Below are 25,817 nucleotides of genomic sequence, written 5' to 3'. Positions count from 1 at the left end.
TGATGTATTGTACTTGCATTTTCTCAGTTTAGAATATATTTTAAAATTCCCCTCGAGACTTCCTCTTTGATCCATGGGTTATGTAGAAGTTTATTGTTTAGTTTCTGAGAGTTAGGCAATTTTCCTGTAATTGTTCTCTTGCTGACTTTTGATTTCTTTCTATTGTCTGAGGGAACACATGCTGTGTGATTTTAATTTCAAAAAAATTGTTAGGTTTGTTTTATGCCTCAGATTGTGTTCTAACTTAGTATTTGTTTTGTGGATACTTGAAAAGATTATGTATTCTGTTATTGGCCAGAGTGTTCTATAAATTTTGATTGGATCTAGTTGATTGATGGTGATGTTGAGTTCTATATCCTGGCAGCTTTTCTGTCTCCTAATTTTATCAGCTGTAGAGAGAGATTTTGAGGTCTCCAACTATAAAAGTATAAATGTCTTTTTCTCCTTTCAGTTCTATTCATTGTTTTTTTGTTTGTTTGGTGTATGCACGTTTCGAATTGCTGCGTCTTAATGGTGGATCGAGCAAGTTCTCATTTTGTAATGTTGCCATCTGTTCCTGGTAATTATCTTTTTTTTTTTTTTGAGACGGAGTTTTGCTCCTTTTCCCCAGGCAGGAGTGAAGTGGAACGATCTCAGCTCACTGCAACCTCCGACCCCACTGGGTTCAAGTGATTCTCCTGCCTCAGCCTCCTGAGTAGCTGGGATTATAGGCATCCGCCATCACATTCAGCTAATTTTCGTATTTTTAGTAGAGATGGTTTTGCCATGTTGGCCAGGCTGGTCTCAAACTCCTGAGATCCACCCGCCTTGGCCTCCCAAAGTGCTAGGATTACAGGCGTGAGCCACTGTGCCCGGCCCTCCTGGTAATTATCTTTGTTCTGAAGTTTACTTTATTTGATATAAATGTAGCCAACTTCTGCTGTCCTTTCAATAATGTTTGCATGATCTTTTTTTTTTTTTCCTATACTTCTATTTTCAGTTTGCCTGTTTGAAGTCACTTTCTTATGGACAACATGTAGTTGGATCATGTTCTCTAGTCTACTCTCCTGGTGTCTGTCTTTTAATTGATGTATTTAGACTGTTTACATTTAATTTAATGTCATTATTGGTAAACTGAGGCTTAACACTGCCATTTTGTTTTGTGTTTTCTATTTCTTCTGTTTTTCATTTTTTCGGTTTGGTTCTTCCTGGCTGTCTCTGGTTTACTTGACCATTTTTAGCATTCTATTTTATCTGTAGTGTTTTAGAGCGTATCTTTTTGTATAGCTTTTTTAGTGGCTTTTCTAGGTAATATATTACATACAGATTGACCATCTCTAAACCCAAAATCCAAAATCTGAAATGCCCCAAAATTCAAAACTTTTTGGCACTCCAGCATGATGCCCCCAAATTGAAAATTCCATTCATAAATACTTAGCATGAACTTTGTTTCATGCACAAAATTATTAAGCATGCTATATAAAATTACCTTCAGGCTCTGTGTATAAGGTATATATAAAACATAAATGAATGTATTTCGACTTGGGTCCTATCCCCAGAATATCTCATTATTTATATGCAAATATTCCTAAATCTGATAAAAATCTCAAATGCGGAACACTTGTGCTCCTGAGCATTTTATAAGGGACACTCAGCCTGTGTATGTATGAACATTTATCAGATTGTACTTGGTGTTGTCATTTACCAGCTTTAGGGATATAGAAACTACCTCCTTTGACGTTCCTTTATGTTCTCCTGTTCATAATATACCTGCCTTAAATATTTCATTTGCTTACATTGATAACCACATATGACAATGTTACAATTTTTGGTTGAACCTTCAGACATAATTTAGCAAAGTCAAGAGGTGAGGGAAAAGTCTATTGTATTTATGCAGTGGTGTGCTTGTCATCTCCTCCTTCTGGAAGTTCCAGGGTTTTCTTCTTTGATGGTTGCCATTCTGCTTAGAGAACTTCCATTAGCCTTTCTTTTGGTGTGGGTCTTCTGGTGACAAATTCTGTTTTACTTCCTCTGAGAATGTTTTGCTTTCCTTTTCATTCCTGAAGGACATTTTTGCTGGATATAAGAATTCTGGGTTAATGGTTCTTTTCATCGTTTGAAAAAGATTTTGTACTTTCAGCTGGGCTCCATGGTTTCTGATGAGAAATTCACTGTCATTTGACTTGTTAATCCATGATAGTTAAGGCAGTTTTTGTTTAGTGGCTTTTGAAATGTTTTGTCTTTTGTTTTTTGGAGTTTGACTATTATATGTCTTAGTTTGGATTTCTTTGGGTTCATCCTGTTTAGGGCTTGCTTACCTTAGATCTGTAGATTTATGTCTCTTGCCAAATTTGGGAACTTTTAAGCCATCACTTCGTAGAGTACAGTTTCAACCCCATCTTCTTTCTCCTGTCCCTTCGTGAGAGTTCAGTGACCAGAGTTGTTATAGTCCCATAGGTCCCTGAGACTGGTTGGTTTTTTTTTTTTTTGCTGGGACATTTCTTTCTTCTCCCCCTCCCCCTCCCCCTTCCCCCTCCCCCATCCTCCTCCCCCTCCCCCATCCTCCTCCCCCTCCCCCATCCTCCTCCCCCTCCCCTCCCCTCCTCCCCCCCCCCTCACTCCCCCTCCTCCCCTCCCCCCTCCCCTCCCCTCCCCTCTCCTCCCCTCCGCCTCCTCTCCTCCCCTCCTCTCCTCCCCCCCCTCTCTCCCCCCCCTCCCCTCCTCCCCTCCCCTCCCCTCCCCCTCCCCTCTCCTCCCCCCCCACCAGTCTTCGGAGTCTCTCCCTGTTTCCCAGGCTGGAGTGCAATGCATGTTCTCGGCTCACTGCAACCGCTGCCTCCCGAATGATTCTCCTGTCTCAGCCTCTCGAGTAGCTGGGATTATAGGTGCCTGCCACCATGCCCGGCTCAGTTTTGTATTTTTAATAGAGTTGGGGTTTCACCACGTTGGCCAGGCTGGTCTCAAACTCCTGACCTTGTGATCCGCCTGCCTCGGCCTCCCAAAGTGCTGGGATTACAGCTGTGAGCCACCACACTCTGCCTTGGGGGCATGTATTTCTTATGTATTATTCACGTTGGATAACTTCTATCTTCTGTGTCACTGATTCTTTCCCCTTTTTCCTCCATTCTACTGCTGTGTCCATTCACTGAGCTTTTTATTTTGGTTATTGTATTTTTCCGTTCTAAACTTTTCTGTTTGGTTTCTTTTTTTTGTCTTCCTTTTCTTGTCTTAGGCTTTCTATTTTTTCATTTATTTCAAATGTGTTTGTAATTTCTTATTGAAGCCTTTTTATCATGACTGCTTTTAATTATTTGCCACATTGTTCCAACGTCTTTCATCGTGGTATTTCTATAATTGTTTTTTAAAATTTGGTTTTGGATCTTCCTGTTTCTTGGTGTCATGAGTGACTTTCTCAATATAACATGTTGTTAGGTGACTCTAGGTCTTACTTAAATTTTCTGTGTAAGTGGTTAAATCTTTCTGTGACCCTGCTCTGGCAGGGATAGGGCGTGCTTCACCTCATCACTGGCAGCTCGAGACGAAGTCCAGGCTTCCCACTTTGCCTAGAGGCCCCTGGTTACTGTGAGGCAGGGGTAGGAGTTCTGACTCCCCAGTGGTGTCCGTGGTTTGTGTATTTTCTCACCCACTGTTTCAGAGCATACGTGAGTGATGGACTGGGCAGTCAGGATTGCGACGGAATAAGCAGGAGCGTGTCAGGGAGAAGGGCACGTGGGTGCTCAAGGACATAGCTGCCCTCTTGGAGCTTTGGGGTTGTTTCTGGGCTCTGCAGCCAAGCAGAAGGAGATGCATTATCTAAAAGTGGAAAATGCATTGACTCTTCAGGAAGGGCTTAGCCCTTGAAGTGCTGGGCCAGCCTCCTTGCCTGAAGGGTGGCTCAGTGGGGATGTCCTGAGAAGGGCGGGGGCACTGCTTTACCTGTCAGTCTGTTGCTTCTCCGTCTTGAGCCCAGTGTTGCAATTCAGTATTCTTCATGTTGTTTTAAATAACTATTAGCTCTCAGCTGCAAAGCTCCAGGTCTCACATCCTACTGCTGGTGCTGGGCACAGTGTGCGCCATCCTGTGCCTTTCCAGGGAGTGAGTGGTGAGATGTTTCTCTCTAATGCCTTCTGAGGTCCCTCCCGTCCGTGGAGAGCATATCCAAGTAATGGGTAGCCAGAAAACTGATGTCTTCTACCTAAGGGGAGGCAGCCAGTAGGGGTGTTGCTATTACCTGTGAGGGTCCAGGGCTGCAAGGCTGGTGGCTGCTGGCCTCCAGGCTAGTAAGCAGCAGAGAGGCAAGCACAAAAGAGACCAGCTCTCACCCCGCCACTGGGAGCTGTGCTGTTATGGAGATTGGTGGGAGGTAACTTATAATTCACCTATAATGATCTGTACTCTGAGGCAGATGCATGCTTAATTAAAAGACCAGAATCCTTTGAATTATTTTCACTCATGTGATTGCCTTCTAGCTACTAACAAAACACTTCTTAGTATGGAAATTTTCAAAGATACATAGAAGAAGAGAGAATAATATAATGAAATATCACTTACTAGTTAGAATGTGTATTCTAACTGGTTACTTTATCTTCCTCTAAAATATGTCCATAAATGTGTTTCATGAGTCATCCATGCTGGGTAATTTTATCAAGACATCGTTTTTATTTTGAATTTGGTTTTGTAACATGAAAATAATGGCTAGTGTTTTTCTCTGTTTAGGAGATGTGCTGCTGATAAATATTGACTAATATTGACTTCAAAGTTCTGTGTTAGTAACTTTTTTTTTTTTTTTTTTGGGAGACAGAGTCTCACTCTGTCACCCAGGCTGGAGTGCAGCAACACAATCTCAGCTCGCTGCAGCCTCCTCCTCCTGGGTTCAGGCAATTCTCGTGCCTCAGCCTCCTGAGTAGCTGGAATTCCAGGCGCGCACCACCACACTTGGCTAATTTTTGTATTTTTTTTTTTTTTTTAGTAGAGAAGGGGTTTCGCCATGTTGGCCAGTTTGGTCTCGAACTCCTGACCTCAAGTGATCCACCTGCCTCGGCCTCCCAAAGTGCTGGGATTCCAGGTGTGAGCCACCATGCCCGGCCAACATCTTTTATATGATGTTTCCAGAGAGGCAGTGTGCCATGGTGGCTCAGAGTGGTCTCTGTCATGTGCCACATGCCTCTGTGTGGCCTCGGACAAGTTGCTTAACCACTCGGTGCCTCAGTTTCTTCATAAAATGGATGGACAGCACTGCTTGACAGTGCTGGGTGTGAGGGCTGCCTGAGCTCATATGTGTAAAGTGCTTAAAACCGTTGTTGCCACATATCATGCCTTCGAGTACTACCTGTCGTCATCATCCATTTTCTCCACATTACAACAAACTGTGGCCACATTGTCCATAGGTGAGATGTTTTCTTGTCTTGTTTTCTAGATGTGAATGAACTGAAGGAGTGTCTTTCTGTGCTGGTTAAAGAGCAGCAGGCCCTGGCCGTGCAGTCAGCCACCACCACCCTCTCAGCCCTGCGACTCAAGCAGAGGCTAGTGATCTTGGAGCGCTATTTCATCGCCTTGAATAGAACCGTTTTTCAGGAGAATATCAAAGTTAAGTGGAAAAGCAGCGGCATTTCTCTGCCTCCTGTGGACAAAAAAAGGTAATAATAAAGCGAAAAAAGAATCCTGATGCCAGTTAAATATAAAATTCAGACTGTTTTGTTTCAGAAAGTTTAAGGTTTTCAATATAGTGTCTGTCTTCACCTTCTGAAATTTATTCTTGCTTTCCGTTTTTGTATGTTTTGTATAATCTGGAGAATGGATTTGCCAATTTGCTCATGTAGTAACAGACCATGCTGTGTAATCTGTGTCATTATTTTATTCAATAAACATTTTCTTTTCTTTTTTTTTGGAGAGACAACGTCTTGCTCTGTCACCCAGGCTGTGGGGCGCAGTGGTGCAATCATAGCTCATTGTAACCTTGAACTCTGGGGCTCTAGTGATCCTCCCGCCTCAGCCACCTGAGTAGCTGGGACTACAGGCACATGCCACCATGCCTGGCTAAATAAAAACAATATGTGTGTGTGTGTGTGTGTGTGTGTGTGTGTGTGTAGATGGGGTCTTGCTCCTGGCGTCAGGCAATCTTCCTGCTTCAACCTCTCAGAGTACTGGGATTACAGGCATGAGACACTGCACCTGGCTCTGTGTCATTATTGTAAAGACGTTTTTCTGTCAGTAAGTGTGGAAGCCAGCCACAGCTTTAGATCAGCTCAAGTATAAATTGGAAAATGAGTTCTGAACATTGTATATGTTTTATTTTGTTTTGCTGCTGGGCAGGAGATAGATTGTAATGTTTAGTGCCCAACTAGTTTAGATGCTTCATGTTTTTCCTTCCTAATGTGATTTTCTTATTCTTTTATTACAAGAGTTGCTTTTGGGCTGGGCGTGGTGGCTCACGCCTGTAATCCCAGCACTTTGGGAGGCCTGAGGCGGGCAGATCACCTCAGGTCGGGAGTTTGAGATCTGACCAACACGGAGAAACCCCATCTCTACTAAAAATAAAAAAAATAGCCGGGGCTTGGTGGCTGATGCCTGTAATCCCAGCTACTCGGGAGACTGAGACAGGAGAATTGCTTGATCCCGGGAGGTGGAGGTTGCAGTGAGCGGAGATTGAGCCAGCCTGGGCAACAAGAATGAAACTCTGTCTCAAAAAGAAGAAAAAAAAAGAGATGCTTTTGGGCATGTGAGTTTTAATTTGTTGATGCCTGTTAATATATCACAGATCTCCCCTATTTGCCAACAGCCACTAGAATGTTTAAGGCTTATGTAAATTTGTACTTTTCCAAAATGAAGCTATCAGACTTTTGTCCTCAGAAGGTTAAACTACAAGACTGCCAGAGGAAACTTACATTTTGTGTAGTTAGGAGTGCTGGCTTTATTTGACTGTGATAGTGACTTTGACTCCCTGGAGAGCACATAGAAGGTACAGGAGGTAGAAAGAAACAAGAGCAAAGCCCTGATCGTCTTGCTCCCCAGAGACAGGAGCGATACTTGTAGCTTGTTTCCTTGTTTTCTTACATTTTAATTTTTGTGTTTGTTTTCCTTTTTTGTTTTCTTATGTTTAAATATAGTTGAAATCACATTACAGTTGGCTCTCTGTATCTGTGGGTTTCACATCCACAGATTCAACCAACTGTGGATCGAAAATATTGGAAGAAAAGCAATAAAAAACAACACAACAATAAAAAATTACAAAGAAAAAACAATACAGTATAACATCTAATTACAGAGCATTTACCTTGTATTAGGTGCTAATCTAGAGATGATTTTGTTTGTTGGTTTGTTTTGACATGGGGGTCTCACTGTTGCCCAGGGCAGTGGGGCTATCATGGCTGCCTGCAGCCTTGACCTCCTGGGCTCAAGTGATTCTCCCACCTCAGCCTCCCCAGTAGCTGGGACTACAGGCGTGTGCCACAATGCCTGGCTAATTTTTGTATTTTTTGTAGAGCCGAGGTCTCACCGTGTTGCCCAGGCTGGCCTCTTACCTCCTGGCCTCGAGTGATCTGAGTGCCTTGACCTCCCAAAGTGCTGGGATTACAAGCATGAGCCGCCATATCTGGCCAATTTTTTTTTTTTTAAATTTGTATAGATGGGGTTTTGCCATGTTGCCCGGGCTGGTCTTGAACCCCTGGGCTCAAGCGACCCTCTCGTCTCGACCTCCCAAAGGGTTGGGATTATAGGCGTGAGCCACTGTGCCTGGCTGAGATGATTTAAATTATATGGGAGGATGTGCACAGGTTATATGCAAATACTACCCCATTTTATATCAGGGTCTTGAGCATCCTAGGATTTTGGTATGGAGCCAGGGTGGGGCAGGCCTGGTACCAATCCCCTGCAGATACCAAGGGACAACTGTACATGTTGTATTTTTGAAAATAGTTTTAGAGTAAATTAAACCAAGAGACAGATGAGATTCCTACCCATTTGGTAATAGGAGTGCCATGGTTGTTTCCTTCCTTCCTGACTGGCTGTGATGGTCATGAATCAGAGTGTTATGTATGGGTGCGCGGTAGATGCTAAGATTGTCCAAGCACTGTTGTGTGTTTGTCGAATCAAACTGAATTCCCTCAGCTGCAGAAATGGCTGAGAGCCCAGCTGATTTTTCTCTGCTGTTTCCTTTGTGATGACATAGGATTGGTGGATTAATTGGAATGTGTCTTTCATTAAGTGGAAGAATTCCTAAAATTTTAAAAAAGCCTTTTTTTTTGAGATAATTGTGGATTCACATACAGTTGTAAGAGCCAGTATAGAGATTCCTTTTACTGTTCGCTCCATTGCCCTCAATGGTAGTTAGTTGCAAACTGTGACACAGTCATCACAATGAGAGTGTTAACTTTGATAGCCTGCCTATCTTATTCAGGTTTTCCCAGTTTTACATGCTCTCAATTGTGTGTGTATTTCTTTGCAATTTTTTCAGGTGTGGATTTTCTGAGACTTCCACTGCAGTCGGTACATGGACAAGGGCCCTTTATACCCACATTCACGTCTTCTCTCCCCACCTTAACTGCTGGCAACCACGCATCTGTTCTGTGTGTCTATTATGTGATTTTTTTGACATTGGCTTTTAAATTTTTTATTATTGTTATTGTAATTTTTGGAGACAGGGTCTCACCCTGATGTCCATAAGCTGGAGTGCAGTGATATAATCATAGCTCACTGCAGCCTCAAACTCCTGGGCTCAAGGAGTCATCTCATTTCAGCTTCCTGAGTAGCTGGGACCACAGATGCATGACACCACACCCAGCTAATTTTGTATTTGTAGAGACTGGGGCCTTGTTGTGTTTCCCAGTCTTGTCTTGAACTCCTGGCCTCAAGCAAGATTGACTTTTTTCACTCAGCATAATCCCCTTGACATTTTCCCAAGGGGGTCATTGCATGTATCATTATTTCATTATGGTTGAGTAGTTTTTTTTTTTGAGACAGAGTCTCGCTTTGTTGCCCAGGCCAGGCTGGAATGCAGTGGCATGATCTTGGCTTACTAGATCCTCTGCCTCCCAGGTTCAAGCAATTCTGCCTCAGCCTCCCATATAGCTGGGACTGTAGGCGTGCACCACCATGCCCGGCTAATTTTTGTATTTTTAGTAGAGACGGGGTTTTGCCGTGTTGGCCAAGCTGGTCTCAAACTCCTGACCTAAAGTGACTCGCCCACCTCCTCTGACCACACTTGGCACATGTGCTTTCTCTTGTAAGGACTATGTGTCCTGTTACATGTCTGTGTCTTGTCATGTTCATATTTCTCATTTAGGAGCAAAGATTTCCATCTTCCAGGTATCCAGTGCCTTTCTCAGAGGTTCTTGTGTTTCCTGTCTGAGCTCCTGGTGCATTATTTGGGCACTTGTGGATAAGCTTCTACCATTGCCCCTGGCCAGCCGTGTTCTTCATTGCCATTTTTATTACATATTGTATCTTGGGGAGATCCTCCTATAACATCCCTCCTTTATCCCTCCTTTTTTTTTTTATTTATTTTTATTTTTATTTTTTATTTTTTGAGATGGTGTCTTGCTCTGCCTCCCAGGCTGGAGTGCAGAGGTGCGATCTTGGCTCACTGCAACCTGTCTCTCAGGTTCAAGCGATTCTCCTGCCTCAGCCTCCAAGTAGCTGGGACTACAGGCATGCTGCCAGCACACCTGGCTAATTTTTGTATTTTTAGTGGAGACAGGGTTTCGTCGTGTTGGCCAGGCTGGTCTTGAACTCCATATCACCTGTTTTTATAGGATTTCTCCGATCATGAAAGCAAATTTTAGTAAATTTGGAGAATATAGTTTATAGTAGCAATACTGTAATATTAGAAATATGATATAGTATAAAGTATAACATACATTTACTTGCTGTGCATGATTGAGATTATATATGCATTTTTATTTTATTTTTTTTGAGATGGAGTCTTGCTCTGTCTCCCAGGCTGGAGTGCAGTGGCGTGATCTCGGCTCACTGCACGCTCCGCCCCCCGGGTTCACACCATTCTCCTGCCTCAGCCTCCCTATATATGCATTTTTGGATTCTAGCCTTTTCTCCCTTGTACAGGATGATTTTTATGGTGTACCATTTGCATAATGTTTTACAACATGTGGAATGAAACTGTGACTTGTGAAATTAACATACACAAGTAGTGAAAAGCTTAAAAAGACATAGGGGGGTGATGAGCACCACCCTCAGAAGAGGGCGACTCCCCATAGGGTGGGTCAAGCACACAGGGCTTCACCCGCAGCCATGAGCAGACCCCGAGTGGAGGACGCTGGAGCTGGGGCGAGCCAGGCTACCCTCTGCGGCTCTGCTGCTCTTCTTCCAGCTCCTCTCCGGCCTGGTCTCCCATGTGGGGTTTATTCTCCCTCCGTTTATGTGTTTATCTGCTTATCGTCTGCTTCCTCCCACTAGAATCTCGCTTTGGGAGGTCATTTCATGAGCATTTTCCCAAGACATTTAAAATTCCTTGTACATTTCTTTGATTCTTAAAGAGAAAACTTTTCCTTTACAAAAGACATTTGATGAAAAGTTGTTAAACAACAAAACTAAAAATCCACTTGTGATCCTGTCACTTGAAGAAAACCATTGGTCGGATTTTGGTACACACCCTCTCATAGTATTGATTTTATGTAGTATCTGTACCCTCCGCTGCTGACTGGTTATATGTTCCGTGTGTGTCGTCTGCAGTTCCCGGCCTGCGGGCAAAGGCGTGGAGGGGCTCGCCAGAGTGGGATCCCGAGCGGCACTGTCTTTCGCCTTTGCCTTCCTGCGCAGGGCCTGGCGATCAGGTACGGTCCCTGGTGTGGCATGTTGTTCTGCTTCCCTAATGCATCAACAGACTGGGTTTCAAGCTCGGTTCAGCCACCATGTGCCCTTCAGCTGATCCCATGTGCTCTCTGCGCCTCAGTTTCCTTGCTTGTGAGATGAGAGGCTGCAGAGGCTGTTTGGCTTTTCACATCTGTGCTTTAAAGAAAAAAAAGAGAGTGCATGCACCCCAACCCCCACATCAACCACTACCATGGAACACCTGAGTACAGACTTAATTCTAGAAGAACAAGAAGTTAGTGTATTGCTCATGTGACAGCCGTGAAACACAGAATTGACTGGAACAGCTGCACTAGATTTTGGCCTGTTGAGTGAGGGGTTGGAAAGGTGACAGTGGCGTCATCTCTTGCTGAGGGGTGGGAAGCCCAGCGGGAGAGTGAGGGGAGTGGGGGAGCTCCTCTGACGCGTGTGTGCGCCCAGGCGAGGATGCGGACCTCTGCAGTGAGCTGTTGCAGGAGTCCCTGGACGCCCTGAGAGCACTTCCCGAGGCCTCGCTCTTCGACGAGAGCACCGTGTCCTCTGTGTGGCTGGAGGTGGTGGAGAGAGCGACCAGGTTCCTCAGGTCCGTCGTGACGGGGTGAGTTCTTTCCTTTCTTGCCTTCTGCACGCAGACAGCTGGACTGCTTGAGGCTGGTTCTTACCACCCTCGCTTTAGAGCTAAGAAGCCTAGTAGGTTGGTTTCTCACCTCTGTTTTCAGCAGGCTCTCGGTGCTGTGATTCCGGGTCTGGGTTCTCAGCTTTTCAGGAGATTTGATATATGATACTCTGACTAGACTCAGGAAGCTGTGATACTAAATGAGATGGACGAGAGAGGATGCTTAGAGATTTGGCCATCAGTCATTCGTAGAGGTTTGAGCGCTTACATTGCGTGTCTCTCTGTGATGATTAGGAGCTGCTGTCCTGAGTGCAGGGTGGCGCTTGGTTTGAGGTCTTATAGATAATGTGGGAGTAAACAACTACTCAAGATCAAATAGTTTAGTCCTGTAGCTGGTCTTTTTAGTGTAAAAATTTTTGAATAGGAATCATTTGTGTTTAAGGAAAAACATGAACTCTGGTCTTGGGTGCTATGCATTTTTCTTAAGGTTTTTAAATTTACAGAAAATCTAAAATTCAACAGGAAAGACAGATGCAGAGGAAAAGTGAGGCCACTCCTCACTCTCCTTGCAGAGGTCAGCACTGTGCCTTCTTCCAGCCGGCAGGAGGCGTTTGGCGTTTGCGTCCCCGGCTCTGAGTCCACTTCCTGAGCCTGCTGGTGAAGGCATCACCACAGAGTTTTAATGCTGGAGGCCCTGAACATAGGCTTGGAGTTGATTTCAAAAATTCAGTTGTAATATTGATGCCATAAGATCCTTTCTCTGCAGTCTTGGGATAGAATTTTAAAAAATTTATTATTGAGTAACATAGAAAAGTTAAAAATATTTCATTGATCAGAGATAGAAATTAGTGTAGACATTTTGCCTCCAGATTCTCAGGTGGTTTTAGAAATTGATTCTTTAATTCTGTAGGAGAAGGTTGATATTGGTATAGTCTTACACGTCATTGAAACTGGAAAAGATAGCTAGATATTCTTTTACTCATGTTTTGGATAATGGGATAAATTATTTTATGCTTCACATACTTGGAGTATGTCATCCACTGTAATATAGTATCTGAATGAACACTTTAAATAAAATATAGTTGTGTAAGCTAATTGTACACTTTAAAATCTATGAATAAATTTGAGTAGCAAGTCTCAGAAACTGGATTCTAAATATTAAAAATACATCCTTCCTTGGGAGGGAGCATGTAGTAAACGTGTTAGTGTGATTGTAAGCATGCTGTCTTTCTGGAGGTCGCTTTGTTCCTGCATCCACTGCTTTCATTTCAGGGATGTTCACGGAACGCCAGGCACCAAAGGGCCAGGAAACATCCCCCTGCAGGACCAGCACTTGGCCCTGGCCATCCTGCTGGAGCTGGCTGTGCAGAGAGGCACGCTGAGGTGAGGGCCGCCGCAGACTGGGAACGCTTTGGGGAAGCGCCTCTGTATCCAAATACCTGTTGCATTGTGTGCATTTCACTGAATCGTGTGTGACCGGAGCAGATGTGGTGATCTATAACCAGAGAACCAGGTCCCAGAGCTCGCTCGCTCGCTCTTTTCCTTTTCTTCACTTCCTTTTTTATGCTCAGTTTTCTAGCCTGGGAACTGTTCTTTTTCTTTCAGTTTTCATCATTTAATTATTTTTATTCCATGAATTTAAGATCCTACAACTTTCATGTAAATGTGCTCTTTGAGCTTTTCTGTTAAGAAGTCTTTCCTATCAGCAGAAGGCGATGTCTTGTGCTGAAATCTCGGTGTCAATTCAGTGATTTAATTACCATGGCTTTACTTTAGTTTCCTTTCAAATCTCAAGTATTTCTTCACTTCTATCTAGCTGTTTGCTTTTATTTTTGATCAACCATGAAGAAAAGAAGTTAATCTGTTTTTACTAGGAATAAATATCTTTTCTCCTTTAGCCAAATGTTGTCTGCCATCCTGTTGTTGCTTCAGCTGTGGGACAGCGGGGCACAGGAGACTGACAATGAGCGTTCTGCCCAGGGCACCAGCGCCCCGCTTTTGCCCTTGCTGCAAAGGTTCCAGAGCATCATTTGCAGGAAGGACACACCCCACTCCGAGGGCGACATGCACGTGAGTGTCATGATGGAACTTTGTGTTTAGGTGGCACTCAAGTCTAGTTATTTTTAAAGCAAGACCCGCGTTCATGTCCATGGCAGTGTTTTTCTCTGGCTTGTGTGTGTTTGGTGGTAACAGCAGTGAGTCAGATGAGACAGGTGTGGGAGGCCACTTGTTTGTGGAGAAGACTCGGATCAGCGAGTACTGACTTCCTTTTCAGCACAGAACCAAGCTTGAAACACGCACTTTTAAATAAATACCAGAAAAGCACAACGAAAATAGTGGCCTGCTTTGTTGGCCCTTCCTATGTACTTGGCTCTGTGCAGGGCATGTCACCTGAGCTGTCACTGTGGTGTCAGCTCCCCTTTTAACAGGTGTGGACGCCGAGATGGGGGAGGAGCAGGCATGCGGGGTCCTGGGCCTAAACCTCCAGGACTGCTGGTCTTTACATGTCAAGTACAAGTGGGATTTTGCTAGTCTTTTTGGGAAAGTCATAGGCATTCCAATATCGTGCTTTGGTTTAATTTTTCTATTATTTGGCAGTCTTTTTTTTTTTTTTTTTTTTCTAAGATGGAGTCTCGCTCTGTCGCCCAGGCTGGAGTGCAGTGGCATGATCTTGGCTCACTGTAAGCTGGGCCTCCCGGGTTCACACCATTCTCCTGCCTCAGCCTCCCGAGTAGCTGGGACTACAGGCACCCGCCACCAAGCCCAGCTAATTTTTTTGTATTTTTAGTAGTGATGGGGTTTCACCATGTTAGCAAGGATGGTCTCGATCTCCTGACCTTGTGATCCGCCTGCCTCGGCCTCTCAAAGTGCTGGGATTACAGGTGTGAGCCACCATGCCCAGCCTATTATTTGGCAGTCTTTAAACTAATAATAATAGTGCTCTTCTGCCTTTAGAAGCATTAGAACTATGATTTAATTTGCAAATGAAAGTAGGTGTTCTCCAGAGTGGGCAACATTTAGACTAAAGGTTTTGGTTTTGGATTTCAAGGCCAGCTTGAGATGCTGTGCTGGGTTCCCACAGAGGTGGTTCTGCCTTTCTCCAGGGGTCCTAGGCCTGTAGGGTGGTTTGGTTGTGTTAGTAATCTGTGTGGATTCAACTTACCTGTGGTATCATAAATGTATATACGCACAGTCAATGTTGTGTACATGTATGCAGCAAATTTAGACATTTACACAGTCAGTTTATATGCTGCATAAATATATAGATGTATAGTGTAACTGTATCATCAGCATTGTCATTTGATGGGTCAAATGAGTCAATACCAAAATATAGAGTGGTTAAAGATTAATTGTGTTACTTTAATTTTTCCCACCATTTCCGAATGTTTGTTTACTTTTCCTTTCTAGCTTTTGTCTGGCCCTCTGAGCCCCAATGAGAGTTTCCTGAGGTACCTCACCCTTCCTCAAGACAACGAGCTTGCCATTGATCTGTGACAAACGGCGGTTGTTGTCATGGCCCATTTAGACCGTCTGGCTACGCCCTGTATGCCTCCGCTGTGTAGCTCTCCGACGTCTCATAAGGTGTGTGCAAGAACTGTGTTCTCCATGTGTTTTGTAGCTAGTACCACTTCTAGGTTCTCATGCTGGGCCCGTGTGGAGACTTGCTTTTTCTGGTATTGATGGGGGGAGCTGGCTTGTGGTTTTTAAACGTGTTTGCAGTTGATGGTGTTATCCATGTTGACAGTGAATGATGAGCAAGCTGAGGCACACAGGACTGGGGACCCAACCTGGGGGCCCAGGTTCCAGGTTCAGGTGGCACAGTCCCAGAGAGCTCCCCTTTATCCACAGCCCCAGGCCCTCCCACCTTCTGCAGGGGCTTCCACAGTCGTCTTTATACTCTGAACGTGGGCTATCTTAGTATGTAATGCTGATTATAGTAGTGACAGTATAATTATATATTATATAATAAATATTATATATATATAAATAAAAAGAGTGGGTTCTCCAGCCTGGCCACCTTGGAGAAACCCCGTCTCAACTAAAAAATACAAAAATTAGCCAGGCATGGTGGCACATGCCTGTAATCCCAGCTACTCAGGAGTCTGAGGCAGGAGAATCACTTGAACCTGGGAGGTGGAGGTTGCAATGAGCCAAGATTGCACCATTGCACTCCAGCCTGGGCAACAAGCATGAAACTCCATCTCAAAAAACAACAACAACAAAAACACACACAAATAGTGCTGCAAGGCCTGACCTCGAACACGTGTCCTCCATGTGTGCATGTGTGTGCCTGTGCACATGCACAGGTGGGGATGCACCTAGTGTGGGCTGGTTGTCACCAGATTGCTCCCGTACAACTTGATTTCTCTCACCACCAACACGGATGCTGGTCTCCCAGCCTTGTGTGTGGGCTTTTGGGATCTTGCCTGCTAAAGCACAAAATGGTGACCCTCGTATAGTTTGAGCATTTAAAAATATATTGGTATTTAAGGGCCATTTATAGTACTTTTTAATGGACTCTGTTAAAATGAAATACAATGGAAATGGAAAAATAACCTGTTCAGTTGCTTCATCTTACCTGTTAAATGAGGTAATACAGCATGGTACGAGCTATTTTGATGTTTTGAATCAGCATATTTTCTCTTTATTTGCTTTGTTTTTATCTTGTAATAGCTCAATGTTACTCCCAGGCTTTTTTTTTTTTTTTCTGTTGTAAAAGAAAAAGTTTACTTTCTTATCTTACAGGGATCACTGCAAGAGGTCATAGGTTGGGGGTTAATAGGATGGAAATACTATGCCAATGTGATTGGTCCAATCCAGTGCGAAGGCCTGGCCAATCTGGGAGTCACACAGATTGCCTGTGCAGAGAAGCGCTTCCTGATTCTGTCACGCAATGGCCGCGTGTACACACAGGCCTACAATAGTGACACACTGGTGAGTGTTCTGGGCACTGTGCCTGCAGTGCTCCCTTGGGGGGCAGGGTCTGTACTATAGATGCAGAAGTTCTGGTCTTTCTTTAAGCTGTTTGATTTCTGAAGATTGATAAGCTTCTATTTATTGTATATTATGTTTAATGATCTCAGTTGTAATATTGTCAAGATTTGGGTTGTGAAGATTAGGAAGTCCTTACAGTGAAACTCATTGCTAATCATGAGATTCCCATTTGTAAACTCATTTTCCACGTGTAAACTCATTTGACGTTGGGGTCAGACAGGTGACAGATGAGGGAGTTGGGCCTCATGGGGATAGTGGCAAATTGGGATGTGGCATGTTTTCATTGAAGTGAGGTGTTCCTCCCTGTCGGCTGCATGTCTCTGTGGCATGGGGCTAGCCGCCCTGCCCCTGCATCGGCTCTGGTCTTGCTGCAGAGCACTTGGAGGCTGCCCGATGTTCTGTTGGTGCTGGGTGGGAAGGGCTGGAGAGCCGGCCCCGTGGCCCCCAGAGACTTATGCCCCACTTCCAGTTAGAGCAGGCTTTGCTCAGGGATACATGATAAAGGAGAGCCGTGCTGGTTTCGTTTTCCTTGGACTGATGACAATTTTCTTCATATTTTTCCTTCTTTAGGCCCCACAGCTGGTCCAAGGCCTTGCCTCCAGAAACATTGTAAAAATTGCTGCCCATTCTGATGGTCACCACTACCTAGCCTTGGCTGCCACTGGAGAGGTGTACTCTTGGGGCTGTGGGGATGGCGGACGGCTGGGCCACGGGGACACTGTGTATGTATCGCTCATTCCTGTAGGGGACACACTCTCCTTTTATGTTGCCGTATCCTAAACAGGATGGAGCGCAGAAGTGTGTCCAGGTGTTTTCCAGCTGCCCTGACATGTAGCACTGGGGTGGAGCTGGACGCTACAATATGCCCCCTCCTTGGTGATGGCTTAGGAGCTCTGCCCATGCGTGGAGGGCAACAGGAATTGGCCTTTCTGCTCTTCTCCACCCCATGCAGCCTTGGCCAGCCTCTGTCTACTCAAGCTGCATCCCCACTGTGAAGTTTGCCAAAACAAATCCCACACCACTGTTCCTTCATTCACAAACAGTTCACCCTGTCTCCCATAGATAAGGTTGTCACCCTTTTCTTGAACCATATACTATTTTTACAGGAACAAAAGTCAGCAGTTTCTTCCTAATATTATGCTAGTCGGTGGAACCTTTTATTGTGAAAGAACAGAAATGAAAGAGAAAGTTGTTATAAATGGCAGGTTGTAAAAATTGGGAGGTCTGCCAGCCCCATGGAGTGATGGGAACCCTCTTGTACTTTGCTGTTGTGCGTGGAACTTTGGCATTAGGTTTAAATGAGGGATGTATGTACACACCAACCCAGCAAGCCCATTTCACGCGGGCCGGAGCCCTGAGCAGGGAGCGGGCAGTGCAGAGCTTGAAATGAGCGAAGTCATGACTGCCCTGTGTCCCTTGAGAGGAGCCTGGAGGGCATGGGCCATGCTCACCACAGGGTGGAGTTGAGGGCATCATTGCCGACAGCATCCGCTGGGAAGATCCCAAACTGAGAGAAAAGCAGAGTGATGCGCATCGTGTGGTACATGTATGCCAACCTCAGAACAGCCCAACCCTGACAGTGTTGTAAGGGATTCAGAAAAATGTTGTAAGATGAGTGAAAAAGAAAAGATTGATCTCCATGACTATTACTCTCACACTGGATCCTAAGGGCTGGGATTGACATGGGGTACATGGGACTTGAAAGGCATCGAGGTACAGAACAGGGTGGTATGTCTGCTTACTTCCTTTATGGTATTTATAACTGACTTTCTATAAAGTATTTCTTAGTAAACCAATTCTCAGTGGAGAGTAAGTGCTGGGATGAGTAACTTAGGCCTTATTCTAGGACTTCAAGGAAGGAAGAGAGATGAGTGCAGATGGCAGAACCTAGAGATAACCTTTTGGGGAAGTTGAAACTTAAGCTGAATAAGGGAGAGTTTGTACTGGAGTAGAGTCATTGGGCTGTCCCTGTGTGCACCTGTGCCACTGTGTGTATTTTGCAGACTAGTAGGTCACAAAGTGAGTAAAGGAGAGGCCTGGCTTCTGTAGATTGTCAAGAGAATGTCATCCATCATAGGAACATATTCTGTATCCTAAGAATAGGGTATTTTGCTAACTTTGCAATTTCTTCAACTAGTAAGACTTCTCTACCCTAATCTCCACTGCCTCATACTTTTCATTTGTAAAGTATAGATTGCAGAGTGCTGGCTTCATTCCATCCACATTCATTTAACAAATACATATAAATGCCGGTCAGCTTTATGAGGCTTCCATACAACCAGATGCATGAGTTTCAGATGTAGAGTTGGATGGGCTTTGACAAGTGCACGCAGTTGGGTCACCACCATCAAGACATGGGGCGCTCCCGTCGCTTCCAGGGCCCTCTTTGTACCCTTTGAGTTGATGTCCCTTTCCTACCTCCAGTTCCAGACAACCTGTGATCTGCCCTCTGTTGTTGTTATTTTGTCTTTTCCATAATTTAATATAAACAAAGCCATACAGCGTATGGTGTTTTGTTTCTGGCGTCTTTCACTTAGCTTGATGTCTTGAGATCCAGCCATGTTGGGTTGGGTGTATGGGTAATTCATTCCTTCTGTTGCAGATGGACCATGGTTTTGGGCCATTGTGAATAAAGCTGCAATGGACTTTACAAGTCTTTTTTTTTTTGAGATGGGGTTTTGTTCTTGTTGCCCAAGGTGGAGTGCAATGGGACAATCTCACCTCACTGCAACCTCCCCCTCCCAGGTTCAAGTGATTCTCCTGCCTCAGCCTCCCAAGTAGCTGGGATTACAGGCGCCCTCCACCATGCCCAGCTAATTTTGTATTTTTAGGAGAGACAGGGTTTCACCGTGTTAGCCAGGCTGGTCTCGAACTCCTGACCTCAGGTGATCTGCCCGCCTCGGCCTCCCAAAGTGCCGGGATTACAGTTGGAAGCCACCATGCCTGGCCTGTTGTAGAAGTCTTTAACAAACACTGTTTTTATATTTCTACTGGGTACCATGTTTGGCATCGGGTTCCAACTAAACAAAAAGTCATGGAGGTGTTAAGTGTTGGAATTCTCTCTTCCTTATTTCACAAGGTACCTGGAAGGTGAAACTGGCCCAATGCTGTGATGGTCTAAATTTGGATAGTGAATTTCCTTTGCTAACACTAATAAGAAATAACACCAAGAAGAAGGGCATTCATGTTTGTTCCCTTCCTCCCCAAGGCCTCTGGAGGAGCCTAAGGTGATCTCCGCCTTCTCTGGAAAGCAGGCCGGGAAGCACGTGGTGCACATCGCTTGTGGGAGCACTTACAGCGCAGCCATCACTGCTGAGGGGGAGCTGTACACCTGGGGCCGCGGGAACTACGGCCGTCTGGGCCACGGTACGTCTGCTCTGCATGAGTAGGAGCATGCAACAGGAGGTGACCTCTTAGAGGACTTAGTAACGACCATCCTATCTGTTTGAAGGCTCCAGTGAGGACGAGGCCATTCCGATGCTGGTAGCTGGGCTTAAAGGACTGAAGGTCATCGATGTGGCGTGTGGGAGTGGGGACGCTCAAACCCTGGCTGTCACTGAGAACGGTACGTAGAGCTCTCGCCACCCTGGACAGGCCCTCGAGGACACGCATGGCAGCCTCCCTGGAGGAAGTGAGATGAGTACAGTGGGCCTCACGAGGCCACTCACCCTGTCGCCCAGTGGGTATGGGGCTCAGTGGCACTGGGGAAGAGGCCCTGGTGGTTACTGGGCTTGTTTGCCAGGGGCCTGTTGCTGGTTAGCAGCTGCCGCCATTCCTGTGTGGGCATTTTATTTTTTAAGAATGAGAGTTGAAATAGAATGATTGACACTCTGAATTATCTCTGGTTAGTATTATTACATTTCTTAACGTTTGGCCACTCTTGATTCCCTGTGGTAATTCCTGCTAAGTCTTTCTGTATTCTATAGTCTGACGCTATGGTATCTGCTTGCTTTGAATTTTGGTTTTATGTTTGTGTTTGTGTTCCTAAGTGAGATCATCTTCATCTTTTTTCAAGGGTACCTCATGAGGTTTAATGGTTAAAATCATGTTAATATTTTAGAAACGACTCGTCTGTCAGTATTGTGGCGGTCTGTCCTTGGCATCTTGTGTGTCTCTGGCGTTGTGGAGTCTTTCCATTATAATCAGCTGGGGTACTGTCAGCTTGCTTTCTCTCCTGCAGAAGTTGAATGGCAGATTGATAATTGAGTGACTTTTGGGCATTTCTTAGGTGAAAGATGAAATATCATTTTAGATACTTCCCTGTATGTAGATCCTGCTGCCATTGACGGGACAGACATTGTCAGAGCCATGTTGTTTCTGCTATTGTGAGTCCCAGAGCAAAGATGGTCTCATCTGAAAGGCTCCTACTATCAAGGAGCTTCAGTTTGACATCTCGTCATTTTAAAATATCTATTATTGAGTGAGTTGCAGACCTTAAAATATTTCCCGGTTAAAAGTTTTGTAAGGTCTAAGCTGTGTTAGGAGATTAGCCTTGCATTCTTTATGTGTAGTTGCTACTTTAGTTAAAGTTTGTGATGATATGTTGAGTAAACTGCCTTGAATACTGCTGCGGACATCATCTTCCTCACACTGGTGTTTCTTTGGTGCAGATCTTGTAGGGAAGTATCCCTGCTGTGCTGCTATTTTCTGAGGCCGCTGTTACAGTAGAAGTATGCTACCCTGCAGTCTGGCCTTGGGGGACAGTGAGAAATAGCCAGGCGGGCTATATGGATAGCATAATTTTCAGCACAGCGTGTGGAAGTGCATGCTCTGATCTCTGTGGTCAGGTCTGCTGTGCCACTTTCGTTGACCACTTAATAGTGTGTCATCCCCAGTTTCCAGTTTCACTCGGGGTTGGCCTGTTTTTGCAGGCAGAGTTGTATTGGCATGCAGGCCTGCCACTCATTTACGTATTGTCTGTGGCTGCTTTCTTGTGACAGTGGCACAGCTGGGTAGTTGGGACAGAAAGCCCACAGAGGCTAAAAATATTTACCATCTGATCGTTGAGGAAAATATTTGCCTATCTTTAGTTATTATAAAATAGAGTGTGGGAACTTGTGGAGCAATCTGATATCTTCTCTGATTTCTTCTTCCTGATCTTTTACAGTTTTCACCTTTATGTAATTTCACTTTTTTTTTTTTTTTGTGAGACAGAGTTTTGCTCTGTCACCCAGGCTGGAGTGCAGTGGTGCAGTCTTGGCTCATCGCAAACTCCATCTCCCGGGGTCAAGCAATTCTCATGCCTCAGCTGGATTATAGATGTTCACCACCACGCCTGGCTAATTTCTGTATTTTTAGTACAGACAGGGTTTCGCCATGTTGCCCAGGCTGGTCTCGAACTCCTGGGCTCAAGTGATCTGCCTGCCTCGGCCTCCCAAAGTGCTGGGATTACAGGTGTGAGCTACCGTGCCCGGCCTAACAATTTTGTTTTTTAGCAATTCACTTTCATTAAGTTTTTGCAAATTTTTCAGCTTAGTTTTCACCGTAAAAATAAAAATGTTTACTTTTGCAATTGCATTTTATCCCTTTATGTAATATTTAATCAACTTACATAATTATGCTGATATATGCAGTTGGGAACACATACAGTGATAGAGTTGACCACCGGTCAGCATGGTGGCAACAGAAGCAGGCAGGCAAAAAGGAGGGTGGTCCGCAAGCATCTGCAATGTGCCGGGCCCCAGTTACTGTGTGTTATGGAGGCAGTGGGCTTTTGGTTCTGTGAAGCAGTGAACATTGAGCCCAGGCTAGTAAGAGTCAGGACTTTGTTTTTCATGGAATGAAAACAAAAAGAAAACTCAGCTTTCCCTGTCTTTATTACTTCTATGTCAACCTCAAGTGTCACCTAGATTTCATTTGCTCAGTAGCCACCCTTGTAGTATTAACTGTGTACATGAGTGGTCTAGATTAGTGTGCGTTTTTCGTTGTATTATTTTCAGTCATTTAAAATTTTTCATTAAAATGCAGAGTTATTGTTATTTAAATGCATTTGTATTTTTTAGGGCAAGTGTGGTCTTGGGGAGATGGTGACTATGGGAAATTGGGCAGAGGTGGTAGTGATGGCTGCAAAACCCCAAAGCTGATTGAAAAGCTTCAAGACTTGGATGTGGTCAAAGTCCGCTGTGGAAGTCAGTTTTCTATTGCTTTGACAAAAGATGGCCAAGTTTATTCATGGGGAAAAGGTGACAACCAGAGACTTGGACATGGAACAGAGGAAGATGTTCGTTATCCAAAACTCTTAGAAGGCTTGCAAGGTGAGTGCAAATGTAAACTTTTAAAACCCTTCAGGACAGTTTCTTTAGTAATCTTTTAAAGTTTGCAGGTTTTATGTTCTTAACCTGACATTCCATGAATGGACTGTCATTAGAAACTTCTACTGCCAGCTTGATGTAGGTATTGATACTAAGTGGAAAGTGGATGTGTCTCTATTAAAAAATGACTTTGAGTTGTTCTTACCAAATTTAATTTAAACCCATTGAGTTTTACAAACACTGCCACTTTCTGTGGCAGGCACACATTCATCACTCAGCAGGCTGGACTCAGTAAGGGTTCCCTCTGTGTGGTGAGGTCACCTGTACTTGTACTTCAGGCACACTGAGACCATGAGTGTGCGTTGTGCTGTGGGGCCACATTGGGAGGTGGGATTGGGTCCACCTGGGACGCTCTCATGTGAACTCGTCCTTGGTGGGTGATTGCTGCTTGCTCAGTTGCAAAGGTGTCCAGCATGCATTGTAGTTGGAGGGAACAGATGGAAGCCAAGCTACGTAGATAAGAGTGTCGGCGCCTTGAGTGTGGGCTGCCGGTGCAGGCAGAGAGGATGGGAGCCTCCGCAAGAAGACCCGGAGATTCTTCTGTGGTGTTCTTACGAGGGATGTTATGCTGCAGGAAGTTGGGGTGGGGGCCATCAAAACTATGATGATGGAGGGATTTTTCTAAGGTAAAACTGGACTTTTCTGTACCACTTGGCCTAGTGGTTGGGAGATAGTCTTCATCCTAGTCGAGAACTGTTGAGGGCAGGCAAGTTGACAAGAAAGTAGGAAGAAGGGAAAAGGCAGTGAGAGGTACATCAGATGGACTCTTTAGGGTTCTCTCTCTCAGGGTGGGCAGCCTTTTTCTTAAAGGGCCAGATTGTATTTGAAGCAGGTGGACCTGGCTGTGTTCCAACACCAGTGTCTTCACAGAAGCAGGCCTTGGGCTGCATTGTGTGTGGGAGCTGTAGTTCGTTGGGTCCTGGTACTACCTACATTCTTTGTGTGTTTGCTTCTTTACCAAGTGGGTTTGGAAGTGGGACTTTTAAGTGAGACTTGCCAGTTCCTTTCTCCATTAGTTTTATTTTAAAGCATGTTAGTATCTTGATGACTGAGAGTTTTGTGTGCCCATACAGTATTTACTGTTTTCTAAGCTTCTGAGATAAGTTGCAGAGTAAGAAGTTTACTCTCTGTCATTGAATGGTATTTGAATTTCATTTGCCTTCTTGTTTATATTCCCCTCCATTAGTATGGGAAAGCTACGACAATCATTAGTCTAGAAATCGTTTACTTTGAGAGTATTTAAATTACTGTTGAGAAACACCTTTTTTTGTTGCTGATGTTAACTTATGGTAAGTTCCTAGGATAGAATTGTTTCCCTTACTGCAGTGTGGTTTTTCAGCTGAATTATTTTATATACTGACATTTCTGCAAAACACCCTTTGTGTTGGCCATGTTAGATTTACCAGGAAGGAAAAATAGAATATTTTGCTAAGTGTTTAAATAGAAACAGTGTTTTAAATATTGATACCACCTAACTGAGAGAACAATAGATTTCTTTTTAGGAAGCCTTCCTCAGTGAAGAGTGTGCTATGCATTGTTAAATCTGGGATGGGAGAATATGATCTAATAGTTAACTAAAAGCACCTTGTTTCTTTCTGAATGAAAATCTGAATGAGAAGGAGAAAAAAGAACAGATCCTTTTCGTATCCTAGTATTATGATCTTTGTAGGCCGTGTGTCCTAATGAATTGTAGCTGACAAAATACAGGAGTTTTAATAACACACCCAAAGCAAATGAATTGTGCTTAATATTAAAGCAAAGCAGATTATCCTCAAGAAGTTAATGTTAAAAGCTGTCTGACCTGAATGGCCTAGGAAATATCTTTCTTGCAGCAGAAGTCATAGGGTTGAAGCTGCATCTGCATCCTCATCCCTCTTTGCTTATAGGGAAGAAGGTGATTGATGTGGCTGCAGGCTCCACCCACTGCCTGGCTCTGACTGAGGACAGCGAGGTCCACAGCTGGGGGAGCAATGACCAGTGCCAGCACTTTGACACGTTGCGCGTGACCAAGCCAGAACCTGCAGCACTGCCAGGACTGGACACCAAACACATAGTGGGAATTGCCTGTGGGCCTGCCCAGGTACTGAATATAGAGCTTGATTTGGTATTTTGGAGGATTTGGGTTTCCAGTTGTTCATTACCAGTATATAGGAAATACCACTGAGTTTTGTTTGTTGTTCTTATGTCCTGCAGTTGTGCTAAACTCATTTATTATGAGCTTCATTGTAGTTTCCTTGGGTTTTCTTCATGGACAGTTATACCATCTGTATAGAGGGGCAGTGTCATTTCTTCCTTTCCAATCTGCTCGCCTTTTATGTCTTTTCCTGGCCTGATTGCCCTGGCCAGGACTTGCAGTGTGAAGCTGAATAGGAGAGGTGACAGTGGGCGCCCTGCCTTGCTCCTGACGGTAGGGGAAAGCAGTTCAGTCTTTCACCATCAACTGTGATGTTAGCTGTGCATATTTATGTGGATGCCTTATTATCAGATTAAGGGAGTGTCTTTAATTCCCCATTTTAGAAGCTTCTCAAAAATCCTGACTGGATGTTAAAATTTGTTAAATGCTTTTAATCTTCTCAAATGAAATGGTCATGCAGTTTTCCTTCTTTACTGTGTTAGTATGGTGTATTACATGATGATTTTTACTTTTTTTTTCTTAAACATTTTTTTTTCTTTTTTGGAGATAGGGTTTCACTATGTTGCCCAGGCTGGTCTTGAACTCCTGAGCTCAAGCGATCTGCCTGCCTTGGCCTTCCAAAGTGCTGGGATTACAGGTGTGAGGCACTGCACCAGCCTGATTTTTTTTTTTTTTTTTTTTGAGACGGAGTATCGCTCTGTCGCCCAGGCTAGAGTGCAGTGGCGCAATCTCCGCCTCCTGGGTTCACGCCATTCTCCTGCCTCAGCCTCTCTGAGTAGCTGGGACTACAGGCGCCCGCCACCACGCCCTGCTATTTTTTTTGTATTTCTAGTAGAGATGGGGTTTCACCGTGGTCTCGATCTCCTGACCTCGTGATCCGCCCGCCTCGGCCTCCCAAAGTGCTGGGATTACAAGCGTGAGCCACCGCGCCCAGCCCAGCCTGATTTTTAAATACTGATCAAGCCTTGTGTTACTGGGG

The 25,817-nt window shown here is 44.5% G+C and overlaps 1 protein-coding gene across 1 annotated transcript in view; it reads left to right on the top strand.

The window, feature by feature from the left end:
• Positions 1-13,330: 13,330 nt before the first annotated feature.
• HERC2 (HECT and RLD domain containing E3 ubiquitin protein ligase 2) overlaps positions 13,331-25,817 on the top strand; it is a 162,790-nt gene continuing 150,303 nt past the window's right edge. The window contains exons 1-8 of the mRNA XM_058427697.1: positions 13,331-13,468; positions 14,807-14,980; positions 16,145-16,333; positions 16,964-17,115; positions 19,602-19,759; positions 19,845-19,958; positions 22,396-22,647; positions 24,591-24,784. Of these exons, the coding sequence (XP_058283680.1) occupies positions 14,912-14,980; positions 16,145-16,333; positions 16,964-17,115; positions 19,602-19,759; positions 19,845-19,958; positions 22,396-22,647; positions 24,591-24,784 (1,128 nt within the window). The 5' untranslated portion in view covers positions 13,331-13,468; positions 14,807-14,911. The remainder of the gene's footprint in view (positions 13,469-14,806; positions 14,981-16,144; positions 16,334-16,963; positions 17,116-19,601; positions 19,760-19,844; positions 19,959-22,395; positions 22,648-24,590; positions 24,785-25,817) is intronic.

The sequence above is a fragment of the Hylobates moloch genome, unplaced genomic scaffold (genome assembly GCF_009828535.3).
Source record: "Hylobates moloch isolate HMO894 unplaced genomic scaffold, HMol_V3 SCAFFOLD_14, whole genome shotgun sequence".
In the NCBI taxonomy this organism is placed as follows: Eukaryota; Metazoa; Chordata; class Mammalia; order Primates; family Hylobatidae; genus Hylobates; species Hylobates moloch.
This window is presented reverse-complemented; position numbering and strand designations above follow the sequence as displayed.